General features: G+C 45.2%; 2 protein-coding genes across 2 annotated transcripts in view; one reads left to right on the top strand and one right to left on the bottom strand.

The window, feature by feature from the left end:
• The first annotated feature begins 484 nt into the window (after window positions 1-484).
• On the top strand, window positions 485-12,430 carry TAF1C (TATA-box binding protein associated factor, RNA polymerase I subunit C). Its single transcript, XM_044660556.1, has 14 exons — window positions 485-561; window positions 4,127-4,295; window positions 4,994-5,087; window positions 5,434-5,531; window positions 5,630-5,719; window positions 5,863-5,936; window positions 7,454-7,692; window positions 7,899-8,268; window positions 8,348-8,419; window positions 8,557-8,692; window positions 8,778-8,921; window positions 9,061-9,235; window positions 9,327-9,464; window positions 9,605-12,430. The coding sequence occupies exons 2-14, from the start codon at window positions 4,155-4,157 to the stop codon at window positions 10,669-10,671; spliced, it is 2,838 nt and encodes a 945-aa protein (XP_044516491.1). The 5' UTR covers window positions 485-561; window positions 4,127-4,154; the 3' UTR covers window positions 10,672-12,430.
• Window positions 12,431-19,416: 6,986 nt separating this feature from the next.
• The window catches only part of DNAAF1 (dynein axonemal assembly factor 1), a 37,077-nt gene continuing 35,218 nt past the window's right edge, over window positions 19,417-21,275 (bottom strand). The window contains exon 12 of the mRNA XM_044660557.1: window positions 19,417-19,846. Within this exon, the coding sequence (XP_044516492.1) occupies window positions 19,740-19,846 (107 nt within the window). The 3' untranslated portion in view covers window positions 19,417-19,739. The remainder of the gene's footprint in view (window positions 19,847-21,275) is intronic.

The following is a 21,275-nucleotide window of genomic DNA, read 5'->3' on the forward strand; positions in this document are numbered from 1 at the left end:
TATATTGGTTCCAAGGCAGAAGCTTGGCAATTGGGTATAAGTGATTTTTTCAGGGTCATACAGTTAGGAAGTGGATGAGGTCGTACTTGAGCCCAGAATCTCGCGTTGATACACTCGGCTTTCAATCCACTCAATTATTTAGCAGTTTCTAGAGATGTTTTTGAATGGCCCCAGCGGGCCACCGTCCATACTGCAGGTAAGGGGGTGGGGCGGAGTTAATTCGGCTTCGATAAAATGGCAGCTCCTAACGGAGGAATGAAACTAAGGAGGCCGCCATAGTTAGTAAAGCAAGAGGTCCGGTCGGAGGACTTCCGGTGTTCAGGTTCCGGGATCCGGCCCTAGAGTCCAGAGAAATCTTCAATTGGCGACCCATGGTCCTGCACATGCGCAGTGAGTGACTCGTCAGTTTCTTAGTTTTACCAGCTCTCTTCTGCTGCCTCCCGCACGTCTTCCGCTGGTCGGTTTGTGAGCCTGTGGTGGATATCGGCTTGTAGAGCTTCGCGCCCCGGGGAATGGCATCACGACCTCCGTTTTACACTTGAAGAAGCTGAAGAGGCCTGGGTAATCTTGGTTTCCCTTTCCGCAGGGCGGGGTGGAGGTTGTCATTCAAGCCCATTTTACAGATAGGGAAGCTGAGGCACAGCGAGGAGGGTCTCGGCAGCTGAGATTCAGATCCGGCTCTCTCGGCTCCGGATCTGAGCTTCTGTCTATAACGGAACGTTGCTCTCAACCCGGTCCAAAAGTCAGGTTAGACCAGTGTTCGAATTCCAGATCCGCTACTGATGAATTGTGGAGTGGTGGGCAAGTCTCCTTTCCGTTTTGGGTTTCGCTTTCCTGAAAAAATGTTAAGAGGAGGAAGTCGGAGCAGACCGACTCGAGGTTTCCAGCTCTCACAATCTCCTTCACAACCTGTCTCCTTATCAAGATTTGCACACCACTTCCCACGGGGTACTCTGCGGTCCAGAGGGACCGGGACACTAGTCTCCTGGATGTTCCTAGAATGCTCAGTCTCTGGACTCCCGGGCATTTTCCCTGGCTGTACCCCCTGCTTAGAATTTTCTGCTTCCTTTTCTTTGCTTCTCCCAGAAGTCTTTCCCAGTCTTTCTTAATCTTAGTTGATTATCTCCAGTTTACTCTGACCATATCCTTGTTTGTTTGTTTTTATATGATTGTTGGCATGTTGTCTACCCCATTAGGCCATTAGGTCCTTGTAAGCAAGGACTTTTTTTTGCCTTTCTTGGGAGCCTCAGCCCTTAGCATGGTGCCTGGCACATAGGTGCTTAATAAATGTAAGCTAGATGGCTCAGAAGATGGAGAGTCTGGCCTAGAGAGAAGGTCTTGGGGTTCAAATGTGACCTCAAATACTTCCTAGCTGTGTGACCCAGGGCAAGTCACTTAATCCTCATTATCTAGACCTTATTGCTCTTCTGCCTTGGAACCAATACACAGTATTGATTTTAAGACAGAAGGTAAGAGTTTTAAAAAATATAAAATAAATGCATACCTGACTTGATTCCCCATTAAACCAATTTCTGCCACACTGGCTATCTCAGTGACTTCCCTGAGGTCTGACAGCCAGACCTGTTCCAACAACCAGTCCACATTCTATTTAGTGCCACTTTCCCTGGGCGTGTCCATTTCTCCCCTGCTTCATGCTCCAGCCTGATTCATCCCTTTCATTCTATCTTCTGTCTTCAAGTTCCCCAAAGCTGGTTATTTATTCTTATTTCCTGACCTCTCAGATCCTCACCCTCATTTGTTTTGGCCATCCCACTTCCACTACACAGGGATTGCGATACATTATTATCATTCTGTGCTTCCCACTAGACTGGATTGCTCAATGCTACAAATTACCCTCCGGCCCACAAAACAGTCATATTGTTATTGTTCTTTATTTGTGTCTAATTCTTGGTGACTTCATGGACCATAATATCCATGGGGTTTTCTTGGCAAAAATATTGGAGTGGTTTGCCTTTTCCTTCTCCAGTAGATTAAGGCAAATAGGTGAAGTAACTTGTCCAGAATCACACAGCAATAGGTATCTGAGAGGCCACATTTAAACTCAGATCTTCTTGACTCTAGGCCTAGCACTCCCTCTACTGAGCTACCTTTCTATCTCCTAAAACAGCATATACTTTTCTATATCTTGTTTTTAGTCAGATTGTTTCCTATCCTTAGAATATCCTTTCTCCCTTTCTGCCAGTCAAATTTTCCCACCCATCCTATAAGATCCAAATTAAATGTTATTTTCCCTCTATAGTCTTCCTTGATCAATCTAGATAGTCTAGGAATTGTTGTTCAGTCATGTCCAGCTCCTCATGATTAGATATTGGAGTGGTTTTTGTCATTTCCTTCTCTAGTGGATTAAGGTAAACAGTTAAGTGACTTCCCCAAGACCACACAGCTAGTAAGTATCCCAGGCCAAATTTGAACTCAGGTCTTCCTGATTTCAGGCCCAGTGCTCTATTCACTGAATCATCTAGCTGCTCCTAGGAATTCTAGGAATACTATGCTCTAGACATTGGTAATTGAATTAGTGGGAATTGAGATCACCAAATGAGAATATGTAGAGAGAAAAGAATGGAGGGTCAAAAACAGAGCCTCAGGATACACCATATTTAGCAGTTATATTCTGGGTGATTCTTTAGCAATGGAGACTGAAAAGCAATGGTCAGATAAGTAGGAGGAGAACCAAAAGGGAACAATATCATGAAAATCCAGAGAAAGGTGTTTCCAGGAGGAGAAGGTTGTAAATGGTGCTAAAGTCTGCAGAGAATTCAAGAAAGGAGGACTGAGAAAAAGGTATTCAATTGGTATTTAAGAGATCATTGATAACTTCAGAGAGTTATTTCAGGTGAATGATGAGGCCTAGAGCTAGACTGCAGTGAGTTAAGAAGTGTGAGAGGAGAGGCATGGAGGGCAGGCTGCTTTTGTCTAAGAGTTTAGCTGAGAAGGGGAGGATATAGGGGATGAGAACAAGAATGGGAGGGAGCCTTGGGATAGCTTGTGGTAACAGAAGCAGTCAGGAAATAGGCAGTAACTGAAGATTAGAGAGAGTAGATAGTGGGACCACTGCTGGAGAAGACTGAAGGGAGTGGGATAAAAAGTATGTGTAGAGAGATCGACCTCTTCTAACACTGGAGTGAAGAAGGATGTAGTGGGGATGGTTGTTAAAAGGATGTGAGATGAGAAGGAAGGAGGTCTCTGGGAATGTTCTCAGTCTTTTCAGTCTCTAAACTGAAAGGCTTTGGAGCAGGGTTGTGGGGAGAAGCTTGAGGTGAGAAGAGAAGGTTTGGAACACCTCCTGGAAGTGACTCCTGGCTGGGGGAAATGAGTTTAGACTGAAAGTGACCCCCTGACAATGTCGGGAGGAAAGGGGGATGATCCTGTGGTGATGGCAGATTGGCCAAAGGTAAGAAGTAACTAAAGCTTTCTCTCCAGAAATCCTGCCAGGGCAGAATGGTGATGAATATGGAATGGTGGGGTGGAGAACCATTAGGATGAATTTTAAAGGATTATCTTGTACCATTTGAGCTTAGCTAGCAAAAAATTATAGTAGACCAAGTCTGCATAGTTTTGTAACTATATCTTGCCCTTTTCAGTAGGAAGGGAAGGAGGCAGATTATGAGCATGATCTAGAGTTGGGTATGAACCTCCCCTCCAAGTAGTGATGATTGTTCCTCTTTGATCACAATGCTTTGCACCCATTATTGCCATTATTCAGTATTGGGCACTTTTGTTACCTTTGTGTTTGATCTTAGACTGAATTTTATGAGGGTAGCAACCAGATCTTAAGTAATTTTTCCCTTAAAGAATTATCCTGATTCATTGCCCTTTTTGGGTGTTTAATAGGTATCCATTGAATGAATGAATGATGAATGAATGCATGAATAAATAAACTGTGTGCTTGGAGGGCAAACAAAAGCCTTGTACCTGTGAGCACTGCACCTGACTCCTGGGACTGAGAATATTGCTGAGGAAAGATTTGACTTTCAGTTTCTTTTCACTATCAGTGGAGAAACACTTCTTGTCCCCTCACAGGAGGCTAGTGGCCCCATGAAATCCTTTATGCAGGATGCCATTGATCAGAGAAAGAAAATCTAACCTTTTTATTTTTGTTTCACAGAAACCAAGACTAGAGAATTGGGTATCAGATGGATTTCCCTGACAATCTCTTTCCCACATTCTTTTTGCCTGGCCCCCCTGGCCTGAATGACTCCCCTGGCTCTTTCTTGGCTCCTGCTTGGAGTGATTATATGCAGCTGCTGAAGCCCCCCCAGACCCAGGATCCTTCGGTAGGATCAACCCCCGGGGCCCTTTCTGGGGAACTGTTGTTAGTTGGCACAAACTGTGCTATTCCTTTCTGCTCGGCTAGTAGGATGTCTGATGTCCTCAGTACCCCGGAGACTTTACTTGAGGAGCTTCCCCTGCCCCCAATTCCATAATGAGGAAGAATAATATCACCCATGCTCTCTATTAGCTCATTGAGATCATAGATTTGGATCTGGAAGGGACCTCTAAGATCATCTTGTCCAGACCCCTCATTTTTCAGATGAGGAAACTGAGGCCCAGGGAGAGGGAGGGATTTGCCCAGGCAGTAAGTGATCTCTTAAGTGTTTAGGCTGGGATTAGAAAATAGTTTCTCTGACTGCAAACCCATTGCTGGCTCAAACCTTCCCTACAGGGAAGGACAAGAAATATTTAGTTAAAAATATTTAACTAAGCTCAGCAAAGGTCAGTTACAAGAACTGAAATGGGTCCTAGGCCTCTAGACCTAGAGGTAGAAGGGACTTCAGAGGTTTCATTTTACAGATGAAGAAACTGAGACCCAGAGATGTAAGATGACTTGCCCTGGGCCACATAGGTAGTAAACTTCAAAGATAGTATTAGAATCCAGGTGCTCTGACTCCAAAATTCATACCATACATCCTGGCAAAATGGAGATTAACCTGGATAATACAGAGGTAGACTAATGGTAGCTCTTCTCTCTCAGGTCAGTCCCCAACATGAGGCATCATACGTGGCAAAGTGGGGAAGATGGACTTCTGACACTCCTGGACCTCTCCCATTTCTGCACCCTGGTGCTGGTGAGGGGGTCCCTTTTGCTATCCCTGCTTGCTGCTTTCTGACACAGCTCCCTCCCTGCCACCCATTTTTATTGGGGTGTAACCCCTAAAACCCAATCTAAAACTCCCTCTGGAAACAGCTGCTGCTTAGACTTCGGGCTCTCATCTCAATGCCTAAAGTCATTAGACATATACCTACCAAAGACGAGGAATTAAAATGATTCTCCTACAAGGTTCTTGGGATTGCCTTTTCCACTTTTACCTTCCCTTTTGGCACTTCCTTCTAAACTTATTCTCAGACTTCCCAGCCAACCCAGATCCTTTTTGTCCAGAACCTTTCTCCTTAGCCTCCCTAATTTCCCTTCAGATCCCTGGGACGCTGAGCTGACGTCTCAAGATCTGCTCTTCCAGGGGAGATGGAAGCATCCATCCAGGGCCAGAGTGACCGTAGATGTTATAGAGCAGGTGAATAGACATTGGGGGCTTTTGAGGGTTACTTTGGGCTTTGATCTGAGCCCTTACAGGCTTTGGTCACTACCCCAGTCTTTCTGTGCCCCTTTCAGCTAAACCAGTTCTTGTGGGATCACGGGGACATTGCCTTCGGACCCCTAGGAAGGCTGCTGCAGGAGAATTTTAACCTGGGGGAACCAAAGGTAAATTTGGCCACCGAACAGCTGAGATAAGTAACTCCTGGCTGGGGGAAGTGAGTTTAAACTAAAAGTGACGGGTGGGGTTGGGGTGCTGAGGTGATGACCAATTGGCCAGAGACAAGAAGTAACTGAAGCTTTCTCTCCAGAAATCCTGCAAGGGCAGAAAGGTGGTGAATGCAGAACGGTTGCTCCAGGACCTCAGTGGACATCAGCCCAAGGGGCAAGTGACTCAAGGAGAAGGGAAGGGAGGGGGGGATCATGTTAGTCAAAAGTGGCTGGATTTAGGATTGGGAAGAAGGGAGAGTTGGGAGGTGGGACCAGAATTTCTCCCCAATGTAAGAAGGGGGTATGCTTAGGAAGATGGGGTGTAGTTGGTAACTCCTGAGTTGATATAAGGGCCACTTCTCCCTCACAGCCACCCCTCCTTACTAGGGAGACAAAATGGGGTTTCTTGGGAAAATGGGGATCCCCTGATGTTCCTGCTGGGGTAGAGAAGTTAGAGGAATGTCTTCTCCTCCAGGGGAAACAAGTGTGACCCCAAAAAGATGATCGTGCTGAGTAGTGCACACTGAAGCCTCCCCCCAAAATCCCCAGCTGGAATCAGGTTTAGAATGGAGGTCTGCTAACCTTCCTCCCTCATCCCACAAGTTCTGTCTCCCACCAATATAGTTTACTCTGATCTGACTAAACCAAACGGATGGGGTTTATTTCAGGAACAAAATGATCAAGGGAATATAAGAATGAAGGTTTTTGGGAAAGGGGGTATAGGTAGACCCCCGAGTCCCCTTTCAGTCCTTGACTGGGAAGAGTACCCACAGAGATTCTTCTGCATTCCCCAAAGTCCCAGCTTCTCTGACCCAATCCCCAAATAGCTAGAATTGTTACTAAATTAAAGGGGATATCGAAAGAGCAAGGCTCAAGGCAAATTTTGTGGGTCCCAGGGGTCTGCTCCCCACAGAAGTCCAGACACCCCTGGCCAAACTGAAGAAAACTGTTGTATATTTTCAATGTGATCAGGATCCATTAGAGATCAAATGTATGATCCATCTTCATTAAAGGTCTCAGGAAACTCTCCAAATTTCACTTTGTGGGTCCCACCGCCCTCAGAAACACTTGCCTCCTGGCTGTTAACCTAAAAGCCCAGTGTTCAGTTCGTTCTTCTCCCACAAGTCTTTGCATCCTCTCAACGGTCACTCTCCTCTCATCTTCCTGTGGTCCATTTCTCACAATTCCAAAAATGCCCGGCGTGCCTATTACACCAAGTATCTACCAACCTTCTGCCCGGGCACCCCTCCTAAGCTTACTCAGTGGGTGCAAGGGAAGCCCTGGACCTGGGATGGAGTCTCAGCTGTGGCACTAACAAGTCGTGTGCCCTCTGAGGCTTGGTTTCCTTATCTGTAAAACGGGGATGATAATCCTTATACAACCATATATGGCAATATGGATTGCCATAAGAAAAGCGCTTTGTGGTCCTTTCTATGTTCTGGAAATAGTGAGATGATTTCAAAACAAAACAAAACCCCTTACTTTTTATCTTAGAATCAATACTATATAATTTATTCCAAGATAGAATGAGGGAATGGGTTAAGTGAATTGCCCAGGGTCCTAGCTGAGAAGTGCCTGAAGCTACATTTGAACCCAGGACCTACTACCATCTTTAGGCCTGGCTCTGTCTCCACTGATCCACCCAGTTGCCCCTGAGAAGGTATTATTTTTAATAGGATCTTCCTCTCGTAGGTGCCCCTGGGCCCACCTGAGCACCCGCCAGCGACGCTTCTCCCTCCTAGGGGGCGCAGTGCTGGGCCAGGAAGTGGAAGGTCTGCTTGGCGGGCTGCTGCATGAGGAGCTCGAGTCACGCTGGAAGAAGCTGCTGCTGGACGAAGCTTCTACAGGGGGCGCGCTGGGTTGGGTCCCCGGGGCCGAACCCCAGGTCGGGCAGCTGGTCTACCCCACTGGGCGAGCCCACAACCAGCTGAGTATCCTTCTGGGGCAAGGAGGGGAGACGGGCTCGTCCTCTCCGGCCAGGGAGGGGGTGCAGGAGGGCTGGGCGAGGGACTGGCCTCCGTGTCCAAGTTCCTGGGCTTGGTTCTGGCTCTGTTAAAGTGGCTCGGCCCAGATGGTTTCCGAGGTCCTTTCCAGACCCTGCTTCTGACTCCTAAGGCTGACTTAGCTAGCTCCTCAGATTTCCAGAAGGTCAGACTGTCGCCCGCCAGCGATCCCCGGGCCCTCGGGGAGCCCATCCGAGTCCTGCTCCGGGGCCCGGTGCGGCAAGTGGTGACCCGCACCATCCAGGGGGAAGGTGAGTGTGCCGAGCGGCCCCTTGGGGGCCCCGTCTCCACCCTGTGCCCCGCTCTTATCGCCAGGAGGCTTCCCGATTTGGCTCCTGGGGCCCCTCCTCCCCAGACTTCTGGGCTAACCCCTGCGCTCTCCTCAGCTCTGCTAGCTGTTCGCTCTGATCACCACTGTGCTGTGTGGCAGGTCAGTCGGCAAGGGCGTCCTGAGCCCCTCCAGGTGCTGGACACGGAGAAGGGAGCCACAGGAATCAGCCTCAGGTGAGGTGGGGGCCTGGGATGTGGAGAAGCTCCGGGGGCCCATCCCCCCATGCTGACGCCCCTCGCTCCATCCCCGCAGCCCTCATCTTCCTGCAGAGCTGGCCGTCTGCACGCGCTCAGGAGCTGTCTGTCTGTGGAGCCCCCGGAACGGGTAATGTGTGCCCCCGACTCTCCCCCTACCCTCGCCATCGTGCTCTGCCGGGCAAGCCCGCGTCCGCCTGGGCCTCTGTCTAGAGACCCGTCCTCCCATTAGCCACGAAGAGTGAGGCCCCTTCTCCTGTCCTCAAGGCTGCAGCAAATCCACCATGACCCCGAGACCCTCGTCTTCAAGGACCCCTCTACGTGGCGCTGGGCGGACTTCACAGCTCACCCCCGGGTGCTGACGGTTGCCGACCGCACTGGCATCACACTCACGGATGTTCGGGTAGGGACCTGGCCTCGGACGAAGGGACTTTAGGGTGTCGGGGGCCAGGGCAGGGCAGTGTGACTGACCGTGCCTTTGGCCTCAGGGGCCTTCAGACGGCGGGGCGCTCCTTTTTCGTGTGGGGGCGGAAGCCTCGTGTCAGCGAGGGGAGCGCGTGCTCCTGGCCCAGGCCTTGGGGACGTCCGCGCCCGGCTCCCTCAGTCCCACCCTCCACCTTGTCTGCACGCAGGTAAGTGAGAACGCTCTCGTCCCCCCGCTGCCGAGACCCTTTCCCTCAGCCCCAGTGCCCCCTCTTCTGCCCCCCGAAGTCCCCAGGGGAAGTCCCTGGGAGTGGGTGCTGTCTCTGATTCGGGGCACAACGCTCCCAGTTCTCCCTCTACCTGCTGGATGAGCGTTTACCACTCGTGCCAATGATGAAGTGGAACCATGAGCTCATGTCTCCTCCGCTGCTGGCTCAGCTGCTGCCCCCACCCCAGCCTGGGGCACCCCTTCCCTTGCTGCTAGGAGGACTCGGGGGCCACCTGCGGATGCTGCATCTCTCAGGTGAGGCCCGGGGCTGAGTCTGGCAGGAACCACGGGGCGCTGTTTGGGTCGCAGCCTCGGGCTGACTCCCTCGCGGGCCCCTCTTCCCCAGGAGACTCGGCTTGTACGCCTCGGCTCGCAGCCCCACCGCAGTCGCTCCCGTCACCCATCGACTCCCTCCCCGGCTTTCCGGGGCTCGAGCCGCACGGACAGCAGCTGCTGCGGGAGCGTCTCCAGGCTCCTCTCACAGGTATGTCGGGGATGTGCCGCCAGAGACGGAGGGATGGGGGGATAAAGGTGTCCCCGGCACGGGGTGTTTAGGGGCCGACCACCTGCTGACCAAATGAAACAACTTGGGATTTGGGACCCTCTTCCCTGGGCTCTCCCCAGGCTTGGTTGCCGTCGTACCACCGCGTTGCCTCAGTCCCACCATGTTGCTGTTCCAACTTTCGGCGGCTGGAGACACTTTTTATCAGCGCCTTCGGCTCCAGCCGGACGCCGACTCTCTCCCAGATGCCAGCTCTCCCTGTGACCACGCTGGTGACCCGGGCCTCGATTCTCACCCCCAGACTTCTGCTCCCCCGTCCTTAGACGCAGCCCCTGACCCCAGGGCTGTTTCCTGGAAGCCCCGGGCTGTGGCGTGTTGCCGTCGTTGGTTGAAGACTTTGTTACAGGCTCCCCCAGCCCTCCCTCCCTGGACACCCCCTACTTTCTCCCAACATCATCTCCGATGGTCGAGGGAGGAAGAAGCAAAAGGAAAGGTCCGAGAGGGCCTGCAGGCTGCCATGACTGAAGACCGGCTCCTGCAACAAGGGGACCTGGGCCCACTCCCTTCCTCAGATCCTCCCCCTGGCCATGAGCCCTTCGGTCCCGAGGACAAGCTGAGTGAACGTTTGGAAGCATCCTGGGAGGGGAAGGGAGCCCTTTGGTGGGACAGCCAGCAAAGTGGCTCCCAGGCACCTAGAAAGCGGCAGTCACGGGAGAAGAAACGGACCCAGCTTTCCAGCTCTTTCTCCTCTGTCAGAACCAACTCTGACTTTTCTGACCTCAACAGTTCCTTCTACTATCCCCATGAAACTCCCAGCCCCATCCATAGACCACCCGAAGCTTCTCAGTCTCTGGAGCTGTCTCAGGAGCTCTGGGCCAAGAGTGTACCCCGTGAGAGGCGGCAGACGCTTCGAGATTACCTTGCGGTCCTCCCTTCTCTTGACTCTGAAAGCTACTCTGCACCCCAGGCCCAGGATCTGGGCAGCCAGACCATCCCCCCTTCTGACCCAGGAAGATGCTCTGTGCCACACTCCCAGAATCCAGGCAGCCAATCCCTCTACTCCTTTGACCCAGAGTTCAGTTCTTTATTCCACTCCCAGAATTCAAGCGTCCACACCCTTCCCTCCCGACCCACTCCTTCCCTTGCAGGCTCACAGCCCCTGAAGAAGAAACCCCGCATGGGCTTCTAAGGACATTCGTGGGTCGAAGGATCCTCAGACATCTCTGGCCCTCGTCATATTGTAGATTTGGACTGGAACATCTCCTTTTTTACAGATGGGGAAACCGAGGGCCAGAAAGAATCACACCAAATGTTCAGTCAACAATCATTACTCTATGCTACCTCCTCTGTTACCTTGCAGAATTGCCAAAGCTCGCTCTTGTGTCTGGCTGCACCCAGCCTCCACTGCCGGGCAGTCTGATCCATCTTGGTTCAGGAAAAGTTTTTGACGCACCTTACCTCATTTGCTTTAATACTAATCTCTCTTTAAGTTCATGGGAGATCACTGTAAGGCACCCTCTCTTGATGCCCCGGCTCTGACACCGTCCCAGTGATCACTGAAACTGGGGTCACTATTTATAGCGTTTAGCCTGGGACGTTTGTTTTTCAGTGAGCAGAGCCAACTGAGGAAATGTCCCCCGGGGACACATGGACTGTTGGCTGGGATGTTGACTGTTGTGAAGCTTTTAAAAAGGGTCACCCTTAACCTTAAGTGAAGTCTCTGTTTCACCAGGGAAAACACATTTGAAGGAGGGACTTTGAAATCAAGGCTGAAGGATTTGAATGAGGAACCGCCTTATAGCTGCTGCCTCAGCCTTCTCCATTGATGCCATCTCAGGTTCCAAACTCTGAGTCTTAAATTACACCCTTTTCTACTGTGGGCCGCCTCTCTTCTTCAACGTGATCTCCTGATCCCCTCCCCATGACCTTCGAGCTAATGACTGTATCATAAAGACTGAAAACTTCCCCACCATCTGACTTTCAGACGTGGGCACCTACCACAAGCCTGTCTGTCTCCTTATATGTCTAAGCCAGTGATGGGCCACATGAAATGGTCTATCCGGCCACTTGAGACAAATACAGTGAGTAGGATACAATACAATGAAACTTCCAAAGAGTTGCCTTAGAAACAGACTGACAGATGAGCATTTCCTTTCCTTTGGCCCCCTCTTTAAAAAGTTTGCCCATCACTGGTCTAAGCTGACTAATCCATATTCTTGGACATCACCAGAGGTTAATAACAAAGGGGAAAGGTGAGATGTGCAAGGGACCGACTGTTACTTAAAAATGCAGAATGTCATTAAAAATACAGAGAGAAGGTCTTAAGTGAGTTATTGTCCCTTAAAGAAACCAAAAGAATATCCTAATTTTTTAATTCAAAATTATGTTTTGTTGTCATGGAATCCATGTGGAATGACTTTGCCATAGGCAAAGAATTGACTGGAAGCCCAAAAGATGAAGGGATACTTCTCTGGGGAATAAAAAAAGCACAAGCTGAGTTTGGAGGAGGGCAGAGACCTTACGCTGACTTAAGAGTCTTATACATAAGAAGTATCCAATAAATATTTACATATTACATGTTACAATTAAATATTACAATAAATAATTGCCAATAAATAGAAATGATCTAATGATGAAATTCCCAACTAATGACAAAATGCATAAAATATGTGGTATATAAATACAACTACAAAACACTCCACGTGGCTAAAGACAAATGAGTTGATTTATCTTTGGGCCACCCCAACATTATAAAAATGCCATTTACATTACACATTGGATGCAACTCAAAAAAGTTCATCTCCAGGAAAGTGCAATGACCCACATTGGTCCTGATAAAGATTGTGCCCTTCCTTATCCTGATAGAGAGGTTGGCACTACAAGCTTTGAATGTTACCTATATCCTGTGGTGCTTGGTTTTTTTTTTTTTTTTTTTTAAAACCCTTGTTCTTCGGTGTATTGTCTCATAGGTGGACGATTGGTAAGGGTGGGCAATGGGGGTCAAGTGACTTGCCCAGGGTCACACAGCTGGGAAGTGGCTGAGGCCGGGTTTGAACCTAGGACCTCCTGTCTCTAGGCCTGACTCTCACTCCACTGAGCTACCCAGCTGCCCCCTGTGGTGCTTGGTTTTGCTAACTGGTTTTGTTTCTTTTTTTGTAATGGAAGAGGGAGGAATTCTGGGGGAAGAATACAGAGAAATAATTGGTGTAAAAAAAAAAAAAGCAAAGAAACCAATAAAAATGAAACCTTGCAACTACAAAAATCACATGAACTGTCTTGTTAGGGAAAGGCCCCATCAAAACATCGCTAGTGGAAAACATTCTTCTGGCTAATGAAATGCAAGACCCATGTGGAAAACTACAGAAAGAATTTGAGATGCCCGGTGTGTAAATAGAGAAGTAGCAAATGAGATTCAGTGTGAGCAAGGGTAAGATAACACCTGACCACTTATCTCGCTGTGTCTTTGAGCAAGTCAAAACATTTTAGGTCATGTTTCTTTGTAAGGAAACGAGGTCTAGAGCTTCCAAACTTGTACTCTGCTCATGGACTCAACTTCCATTCAGAAATCATGATAGCTAGCATTTACTTATGAACTATATAATTATTATAAAAGGCCCGAGTTGAGACCCAGCCTCAGACACTTGCTGGCTGAGTGATCCTGGGCAAATCACTTGACTTCTGTTTTCCTCCATTCCTCATCTAAAATGGGAATGTGCTGGAGAAGGTAACAGCAAAACACTCCAGGCTCTACGAAGAAAACCCCTGGACTATGCCCCTGGGGTCATGTAGAGTTGGACATGACTAAGGACAACAAAAAACATCTACTTAATACTTTGATGTGTCTACGGAGTATATGGATGTTACCTCGATGATTACAACAACCCTTGGAGGAAGAGGTTCCTCTCTCCATTGTAACAAGTACTTTAATCTACGTAGAATCCATCCACCTGAAGGATCAAGGTGATACAGGAGAGAGTGTGCCCCCAGATGTTAGAGGGGATACTTTATAACTTCTGTTCATCTTTTCAGTAAATACACTTATTTTAAAAAAACCCTAAAAATGGTGGCACTGCTTAGTCTCACCACCACGTAAGCTCTTTGAGGTCAGAGGCTTTTGTCTTTCTATCCCCATGCCTAGCACAGTATTGGGTTACATAGAAAATGCTCATTGATTGTCTCGGTAGCTTTCAACTTCTAATGCTCAACATTCTACTCCAGATTTTTCTTTCAGTATCAATGATGGGTGATTCTGCAACCTTAATGAAGTAATAGCTATTCAATCTTCTTTAAAGAAATAAAATGTTGAAAGGGAGCGGCAGCATCATTCAGTTAAAATAGTCAAGAAAATTGGATAGCAAATATGGCAAAAAATTAGTTTAGAGCCATGCTATATGCCAAATGTTACAATAAATTTTGGTTGGCTATAGAAGATAATTTTATCAGTCATAAAATTAGAAGAAAAGGGAATAAAAAAGGCATTGCTAGAGCTGAAAGCAGTGACCATGAGGAAGCACTATAAATACACATAAATATGTAGAAATTGGTATAAAGTAGTGCAAGATCAATCAGATTTATGGAACTCTCCATTAGATAATTTTTTCTAAGTTGACAAGACCAATAATTACTATGAAATCTGGCCAATCAACTGGTTTTGTTCCCACCTTGTTCCCACTATCTACTTGGTATCTTTCCTTTTCCTCAAGGTTATCAGGAGAGACTTTGTCAAGTGCTTTGCTAAGTAAATGATCTACATTCTCCAGCATCCCCTTGTTTTACCAGTCTGGTTACTCTATCTGAAAGGAAATTAGTATAATTTGGCAGGTCTCGGAAAGTTCCTGCTGGCCCTTTGTGATCCCCACATCCTTTTGTAGGTAGATGACCACTGACTATCCTTTTAATTGTCTCTTCTAGAGCTCTGTCAGGAGTCCAAGTTAAGTTCACTGACCTTCAGTTTGCAGATTTCACCAACTATTTTTTTGAAATACACTGGGGACATTTTCAGTTTGGCAGAACCTTCACCATTTGACACTGTCTTTTTAAAAAATTAAACTTGGGGACAGCTGGGTAGCTCAGTGGATTGAGAGCCAGGCCTAGAGACAGGAGGTCCTAGGTTCAAATGTGGTCTCAGACACTTCCCAGCTGTGTGACCCTGGGCAAGTCACTTAACCCCCATTGCCTAGCCCTTACCACTCTTCTGCCTTGGAACCAATACACAGTATTGATTCCAAGACAGAAGGTAAGGGTTTTTAAAAAAATTAAAAATAAAAACGTATTTTTACAGGCATTTACAATCTGTCCTTCCAAGTACTCTCAACCCAATGAACAACAGAAATGGCAAACAACCCCCCCATAAATTTGCATAGTCCAGCAAATAAAATTCCTAAATTGGCCAGTTCCTAGAATGTATATTCCTGTTTTTTAAAGTCACCATCTCTCTGGAATGAGGTGGCATGTTTCACCTTCCATTCTCTGGACTCTTGGTATATCATTGGATTAACAAGAGTTCAACTATTCTTTTTTCTTTTTATCTTACTTTCTGTAACAACTCTAAGACAAAGGCAAGGGCTGGGCAATTGAAGAAGTGACTTGCCCAGGGTCACACAGCTAGTACGTGAATGTAATATAAATTATACTCATTTATTCAGTTTGAAAACCAGATTTTTGATGCCAGCCCTGCCTTTGACTAGCCTGCACACATATGTGGCATTCTGGCAGTGTTGGGAAGTCCCTGTGGGTGATATCTGGAATCCAGGACTGGGGACATGGAATGAAGGTAAGCAAGTCCAATGAAAGACTGAGGAAGAGAGAAAAGAGTGGCTTTATAAGCCAGTGAGGGGAAGCACAAGGGGACTTTTTTCTTCTAGGCCTGGAACTAGCCCTCTCTCATCTGATGGGTTGGTCTTGGGGTTATCTCGGCTGCTTCTGCTGAGGACCACAAGGCTTGAGCTCAAGCTGGGGTCAGGAGCAGGAGAGGAGGAAGCGTGGCATAGCTTGGAGACTTTTAGTTAGGGTGGCCAGGCGATCTTTTTCTCTCGCCCTCTCCAACTTTTATTATAAATACACCATCTCCAGAGATTTTTAATCATAACACTAGGAAGTGTCTGAAGCCAGATTTAAGCCCAGGTCCTCCTGACTCCAGGCCTGGCTTCCTATTCACTGTGCTGCCTAGCTGCCCCATCTATATTTATGTAACAGGAGGCAGCCTCTAGAGGGGCTTTTTACCTGCTGCCAGCTCACAGGTGCTCGGAGAAGCTGCTTCTGAAAAGTGTGATGATATGGACTACCTTGATTCCAATCTCATGCAGGCAATCTCCATTTTCAGTGTGCTTATTTCATGCTGTGAGTAGGGGGGTGTGGCGGGGTTGGGAGGAACATTTGGATTGTCACCGACCCAAAGGGGGATCCAGTAAAGATGCACTGTTAAGCTCTGGGTAGAGAAAGACCTTCCTTGCCCCATTATCTTCCCATCCCGCAAAGCTGGGGACCCATGAATGAATGGATGGCGCTGTTGCTTTTCTGTCACTTTCCTACTTTAAGAGAATAAGTGTAGGAGATGGAAATGAAAGGTCAGAAGACGACCCAGAAGTCCAGAATCAGAGTCCATGTGAGTTTAATGGCAGTTTACGGCCACTGATCCAATGTAGCAACCTTCTTCAATCAGGCTACTCGTTTGCCTTTGGAAGTGAACTTGGTAGGATTGGTAACTTTATAACCACCGCTTTAGGTTGAGCACCCACTCCCTTAGTGGTAGAGAGGAGAGCATTACCCAGCTTAGATGGGCCTCCATTTCTGGATCAACTATGTATTTGCTACATAACCTCAACTGGGCCCTCGCTATGACAAGGCAATTCTTTTATACATCCCTAATGAACCCAATTGCTTTTCTAAACCTTTTGATCCCCTCTTTAAATCTTCCATAGCTCCCACTCCCCATAGCCTCATATTGTGGTGAAAAAACCGAGGCTATTTTCTGAAAGTTCTCCCTTCTTCCCTCCTTCCCTTCTATTACCCAGATGCCTTCTTTCATCGTCTCCCTTACCTCACATGAAGATGTGGCCCTTTCTCCTCCAGCCAAGGCGAACCCCTCTTTGTGGACAATGATCCCGTTCCATCTCATCATCCCATCATCATCATTCTCTCACAGCTTTACCTTTGGCCTTTTGGCAAGGTGGGGAGGGAGGCGAGAGTGACTTTCACCCAGGGTCACCCAGCCAGAAAGTGTCCAAGGTCGGATTTGAAGGTCTGGCTCTCAATCCATTGAGACATGTAGCTGCCCCTCTCTAAACCCTTATTGCTAGTGCCTTCCCTCCATTAATTGTTTCCAGTTTATACTGTACATATACATAGATATGTGTATATATGTCATATATATGTATACATATTATATATCTCATTTGTACATGATTGTTTTCACATTTCCCCTATTGCAATGGATGTTCCTTGAGAACAGGGACTGTTTTGTGCCTTATCATTGTAAACAGAAGATACTTAATAAATGCTTATTTTACTGATTTACTTCTGAGCTTGATTTCAGTAAATATAGTTTTGTAAAACTTAATTGATGTTAATTGCCTGCTGGTGATATCAGTGGAGATACCTGGCTAAATTGATAGTGGAACATTTATCAAGTTGTTCCATAATACTGGGATAGTAACCACTGAAGATGAATACTGTTGAGAATGTAAGAATGACAGTTTGAGCCAACAACTTCTCAAGCGTGACCCTAAAATCCTCAGATGTAGCTACCATCTAAGGACCCACTTGCCAGTGGGTTGGCATAGGTACACTAGGAGCCTGGCTACCTTTAAAATCCATTAAAATTCATAAAATTTAGAGCCTTAGAGATATCTAGTCCAGCCTCCTTGTATTACAGAAGGGAAAACTGAGGCCAGAGGTGTTAAATTGTCCAAGGTGTCCCAGGAGGAGGCAGAACCAGATTCGTGTAACTTCTACTGCATGGTGCTGCCAGAAAGACATCAGTGGACAGAGTAGTGTAGTCAAGAGAATCTTGGCTTTATTTTCACGAGACCTAGATTCAAGTCCTAACTCTCATACTTATTTGGGATCCTGGGCAGATCACATGTTTTATGAGTAGGCACCCAAGAAAGATGCCTTGCCTAGGGATTGCTAGTGTGGCAATGAAGGTCAGCATGAGAGAAAATGGAAATACTGGCTTTAGGGTTAGAGGCCTCGAGTTCAAGTGAGAGGTGCTGCTTTTGTGATTTGTACAAGTTTTGCCCACTCTAAGCCTCAGTCTTATCTGCACAAAATAAGGGGGTTGCAGCCATATTCTGGAAGAGTGGAGAGACCTCAGGAGCTCCCAGATTGGAGCATGCTGGCCTTCAACTTTGTTGCACCATGGGTAGCTTTCACATGAGTTACTGAAGGTAGTTAAGAAATTATGGCTCTTCCTCAGAAAGTTTGGCCTCTACTTAAAATCTTAAGCTTCCCTTCAAGGCTTGACTCAGGTGCCACCGCCTATAGAAAGCTTTTCCTACTCCTCTTGCCTGTTATTACTGTCTTCCTCCTCAGTTAGTTCATATTGACTCATCCAAGTAAATATCCTAATGAAACAAACTCCTTGTGGAAAGGGACTAAATATTTTGTCTTTGTATACTCAGCACTTTGTATATTAGTAAGCTCTTAATGCTTTGTTGAATGAGTACTTCAAGAGAAGACATATGGTTCATATTAATTTCTGAAAATTTGTTCCAACTCTCTAATAATCAGAAAAATAAAAATTAAAACAACATTTAGTGTTGTTTTACACACTAAATTGGTAAAAAATATTTAGAAAGCAATAAAATTCAGTATCAGTGGAGCTATGAAAAAAACAGGTACACAAATCACCGGTGGGATAATAAATTGGTACAACCTGGCAATGTACAATAATTAGTTACAAAACTGATCATACCCTTTTGACCCCAAGAAATGGATGTTATAAAAAAAAAAGTAAAAAGTAAAAAGATCGAAATGTATAAAAACATTCATAGCTGTTTTGTGTATAATAGCAAAAAAAAAAAATAAACAACTAGGTCCAATGATTAGGAAATAAATAAATTGTGTCATATCACTAGAATAGAACACTTTTCTGTAGAGTAAAAAGAAATAGGGAAATTCTATATGAAGTAATACAAAATGAAGTTAGCATAATTAAAACATATCCATTTCTTTCAACTATGGTTTTTTTTTTTTACATTTTTAAACCCTTAATTTCTGTGTATTGGCTCCTAGGTGGAAGAGCGGAAAGGGTGGGCAATGGGGGGGGGTCAAGTGACTTGCCCAGGGTCACACAGCTGGGAAGTGTCCGAGGCCAGATTTGAACTTAGGACCTCCCGTCTCTAAGCCTGACTCTCAATCCACTATCAACTATGTTTTTAAAAAACCCAAGCCAACAATACTTAATACTTGTTCAGATAGTAAAGAGATTAGAAGGGAGACACAGAGCAAGTAAGTTGTTATATACACAGTGTTTTGTTAAAATTCGCATGTATTGTTACCAATTTTCCTCTTTTTTTCTTTATTTTTATCAAAAAAGTAAATAGTTCAGATTTTCTGGTTTGCAGGATTTACTAAATATCTTACACACAGACGAGCCTAAAAAATATTTGTTGAATTGAATTGAGTGTACTGTTTTATACTGTTAAACAAATGTTTTTAGATTTGTGATAAAATTATTTTGGGAAAAAGAAACCACTCACAAAATTTCATGAGATGATATTTTGTTCCAAATTTATAAGCAAATGGTAACAGGATAAATTTGCCTTCAGTATATATTTAAAGGATAGAATTATATGTGAAAATAAATACAGATTCTCAAAATTGATTTTGAAATTTTTATAAAGTTCAAAAGGAAAACATATAGTTATATAATATAGTAATACTAGTTAAACCAGGAAAATAAAACATATACTATGAATCTGAGGAATTATGTTTTACATATTTTACAAAGGCTAAAAGAATAAGTCAACATTCTAAATAGCTATTACCTAGAAGTACCTGGCACAGTATAAGACTTGGTACTCTTTCTTAACTAAGACTAATCTTTTTTCCCCATCCTCATGCTATTGATCTGGAAATAGTACTCTCTGGGGATGGAGCAAAGCCAAAATAATCAGCATTATTTTTTAGTGGGCAGTAAAGGTATCTCTTAGGGTCATGACCCCAGAATCCAACAGATTTGCCTAACTGCCCTTAAAACTGGTGTACCTGTGGGAAAATAAAGGCTAAATGTCCCACAAAGTCCATCTTTGATATTTAATCTAGCCCGAATTCAATGTCTTCATTGCCTTCCTTGATCCCATGCACAAGGAATTCTTCAGTCTCTGTCAATAATTTCACCTTATATTTTGAAGTATCACTTCCTGTTAAAACACAATGCAAAATATCAGCCTTATTCCTGAAAAATATGATACAACATATTTACTGAAATCTGTTTATTCTGTTAAGAGATAAGCTAATGTATAGAAATTTTTCCATAATTCCATTATATTTATGGCATCTTATAGAATTCACTGTTTAACAGAAAATGATTTAATATAATTCTGAACTTGGATAATTTATGCATCTTTGGAAAGTATCTCATGCTGGCTACTTAATCACTCTAACCACAATAAGCTACTGAAATCAACCTCTATACTATTATATATATACACCACACATGCATATATATATATATATTATATGTATTATAATATATATATATGCATGCTATGGCTACATCCTATCCACAGGGTCCAGGAATGTTATTTTTTTCCTCCTGAGCTTCTGAGCATATCAATTTATGAAGCAATACATGCAATTTCACAACAAATCGGGACCAGACCTCCTAAGCTTTGGCACTGGACCCTGAATATTCTTTTAAAAAAAAACAAACCCTTCCTTTCTATTTTAAAATTAATACTAAGCATGTCATGGCAGAAAAGCGGTAAGGATAAAGCACTTGCCTAGGATCACACACCTATAAGTATCAGAGGGCTAATTTGAACACAGGACCTCTCAATTCTAGCCCTGGATCTCTTTCCACTGAGCTACCTGGCTTCCTCAGAGTCCAGTAATATTCAACAAGGGCCATATTAATGTGCTAACAGTCTCCAAAAAGCATGCCAACTAAAAATTTAATGTGAGAATCAAACAGGAATCATTTACTCGTTCATCAGCTTTCATCACTCAGCAAGGATTGCATGTATTTTGGTTCTCAGCTTTATCTGTTGCTGTCCTTCCTAATTCTAGAAAACTAACATTGTCCATGTTTGTCATCAACAAGAGGACATCACTAAAGTCTAAGCATAGGAATGACAGTCCATGGGATGTAAAGCAAAGAGAATTCAAGTCATTTGGAGTTAGTGAAGTTATTAGGATAAATTTTCTTTCTATTATGTGGCCATGCTATCAGAATTTCTGCCATTGGACTATATACTATATTTTGACCTTCAATGTTTATATTTCTGTTGTAAATTATTATTTGAAAATTTAATTTTATTACTAATTTTTCATATGTTATTTCTTTATTAAGTATGTGATTTTAAATGAGTTTGTTTTGTTCTTCAATAGAGGAAGAGAGACCACAATAAAATGGTAGAGAGCAAAGAGGTAGAATTTTTTAACTGGCAGATGTGATTTATCTTAGTCAGAGGTAAAAATTTGGGGCTTAGCATTGGCAGACCCGCATTTGGACCCTTGGACTGTTAATTAGTTATGTGATCTTGGGGAAGTTATTCAATCTGAGTCTCAGGTACTTTTTAAGATGGGGGGAATAACATATTCCTTATTTGATAGGAGTTGTTGTGAAGA

Source organism: Gracilinanus agilis, chromosome 2, assembly GCF_016433145.1.
Source record: "Gracilinanus agilis isolate LMUSP501 chromosome 2, AgileGrace, whole genome shotgun sequence".
NCBI classification, from domain to species: Eukaryota; Metazoa; Chordata; class Mammalia; order Didelphimorphia; family Didelphidae; genus Gracilinanus; species Gracilinanus agilis.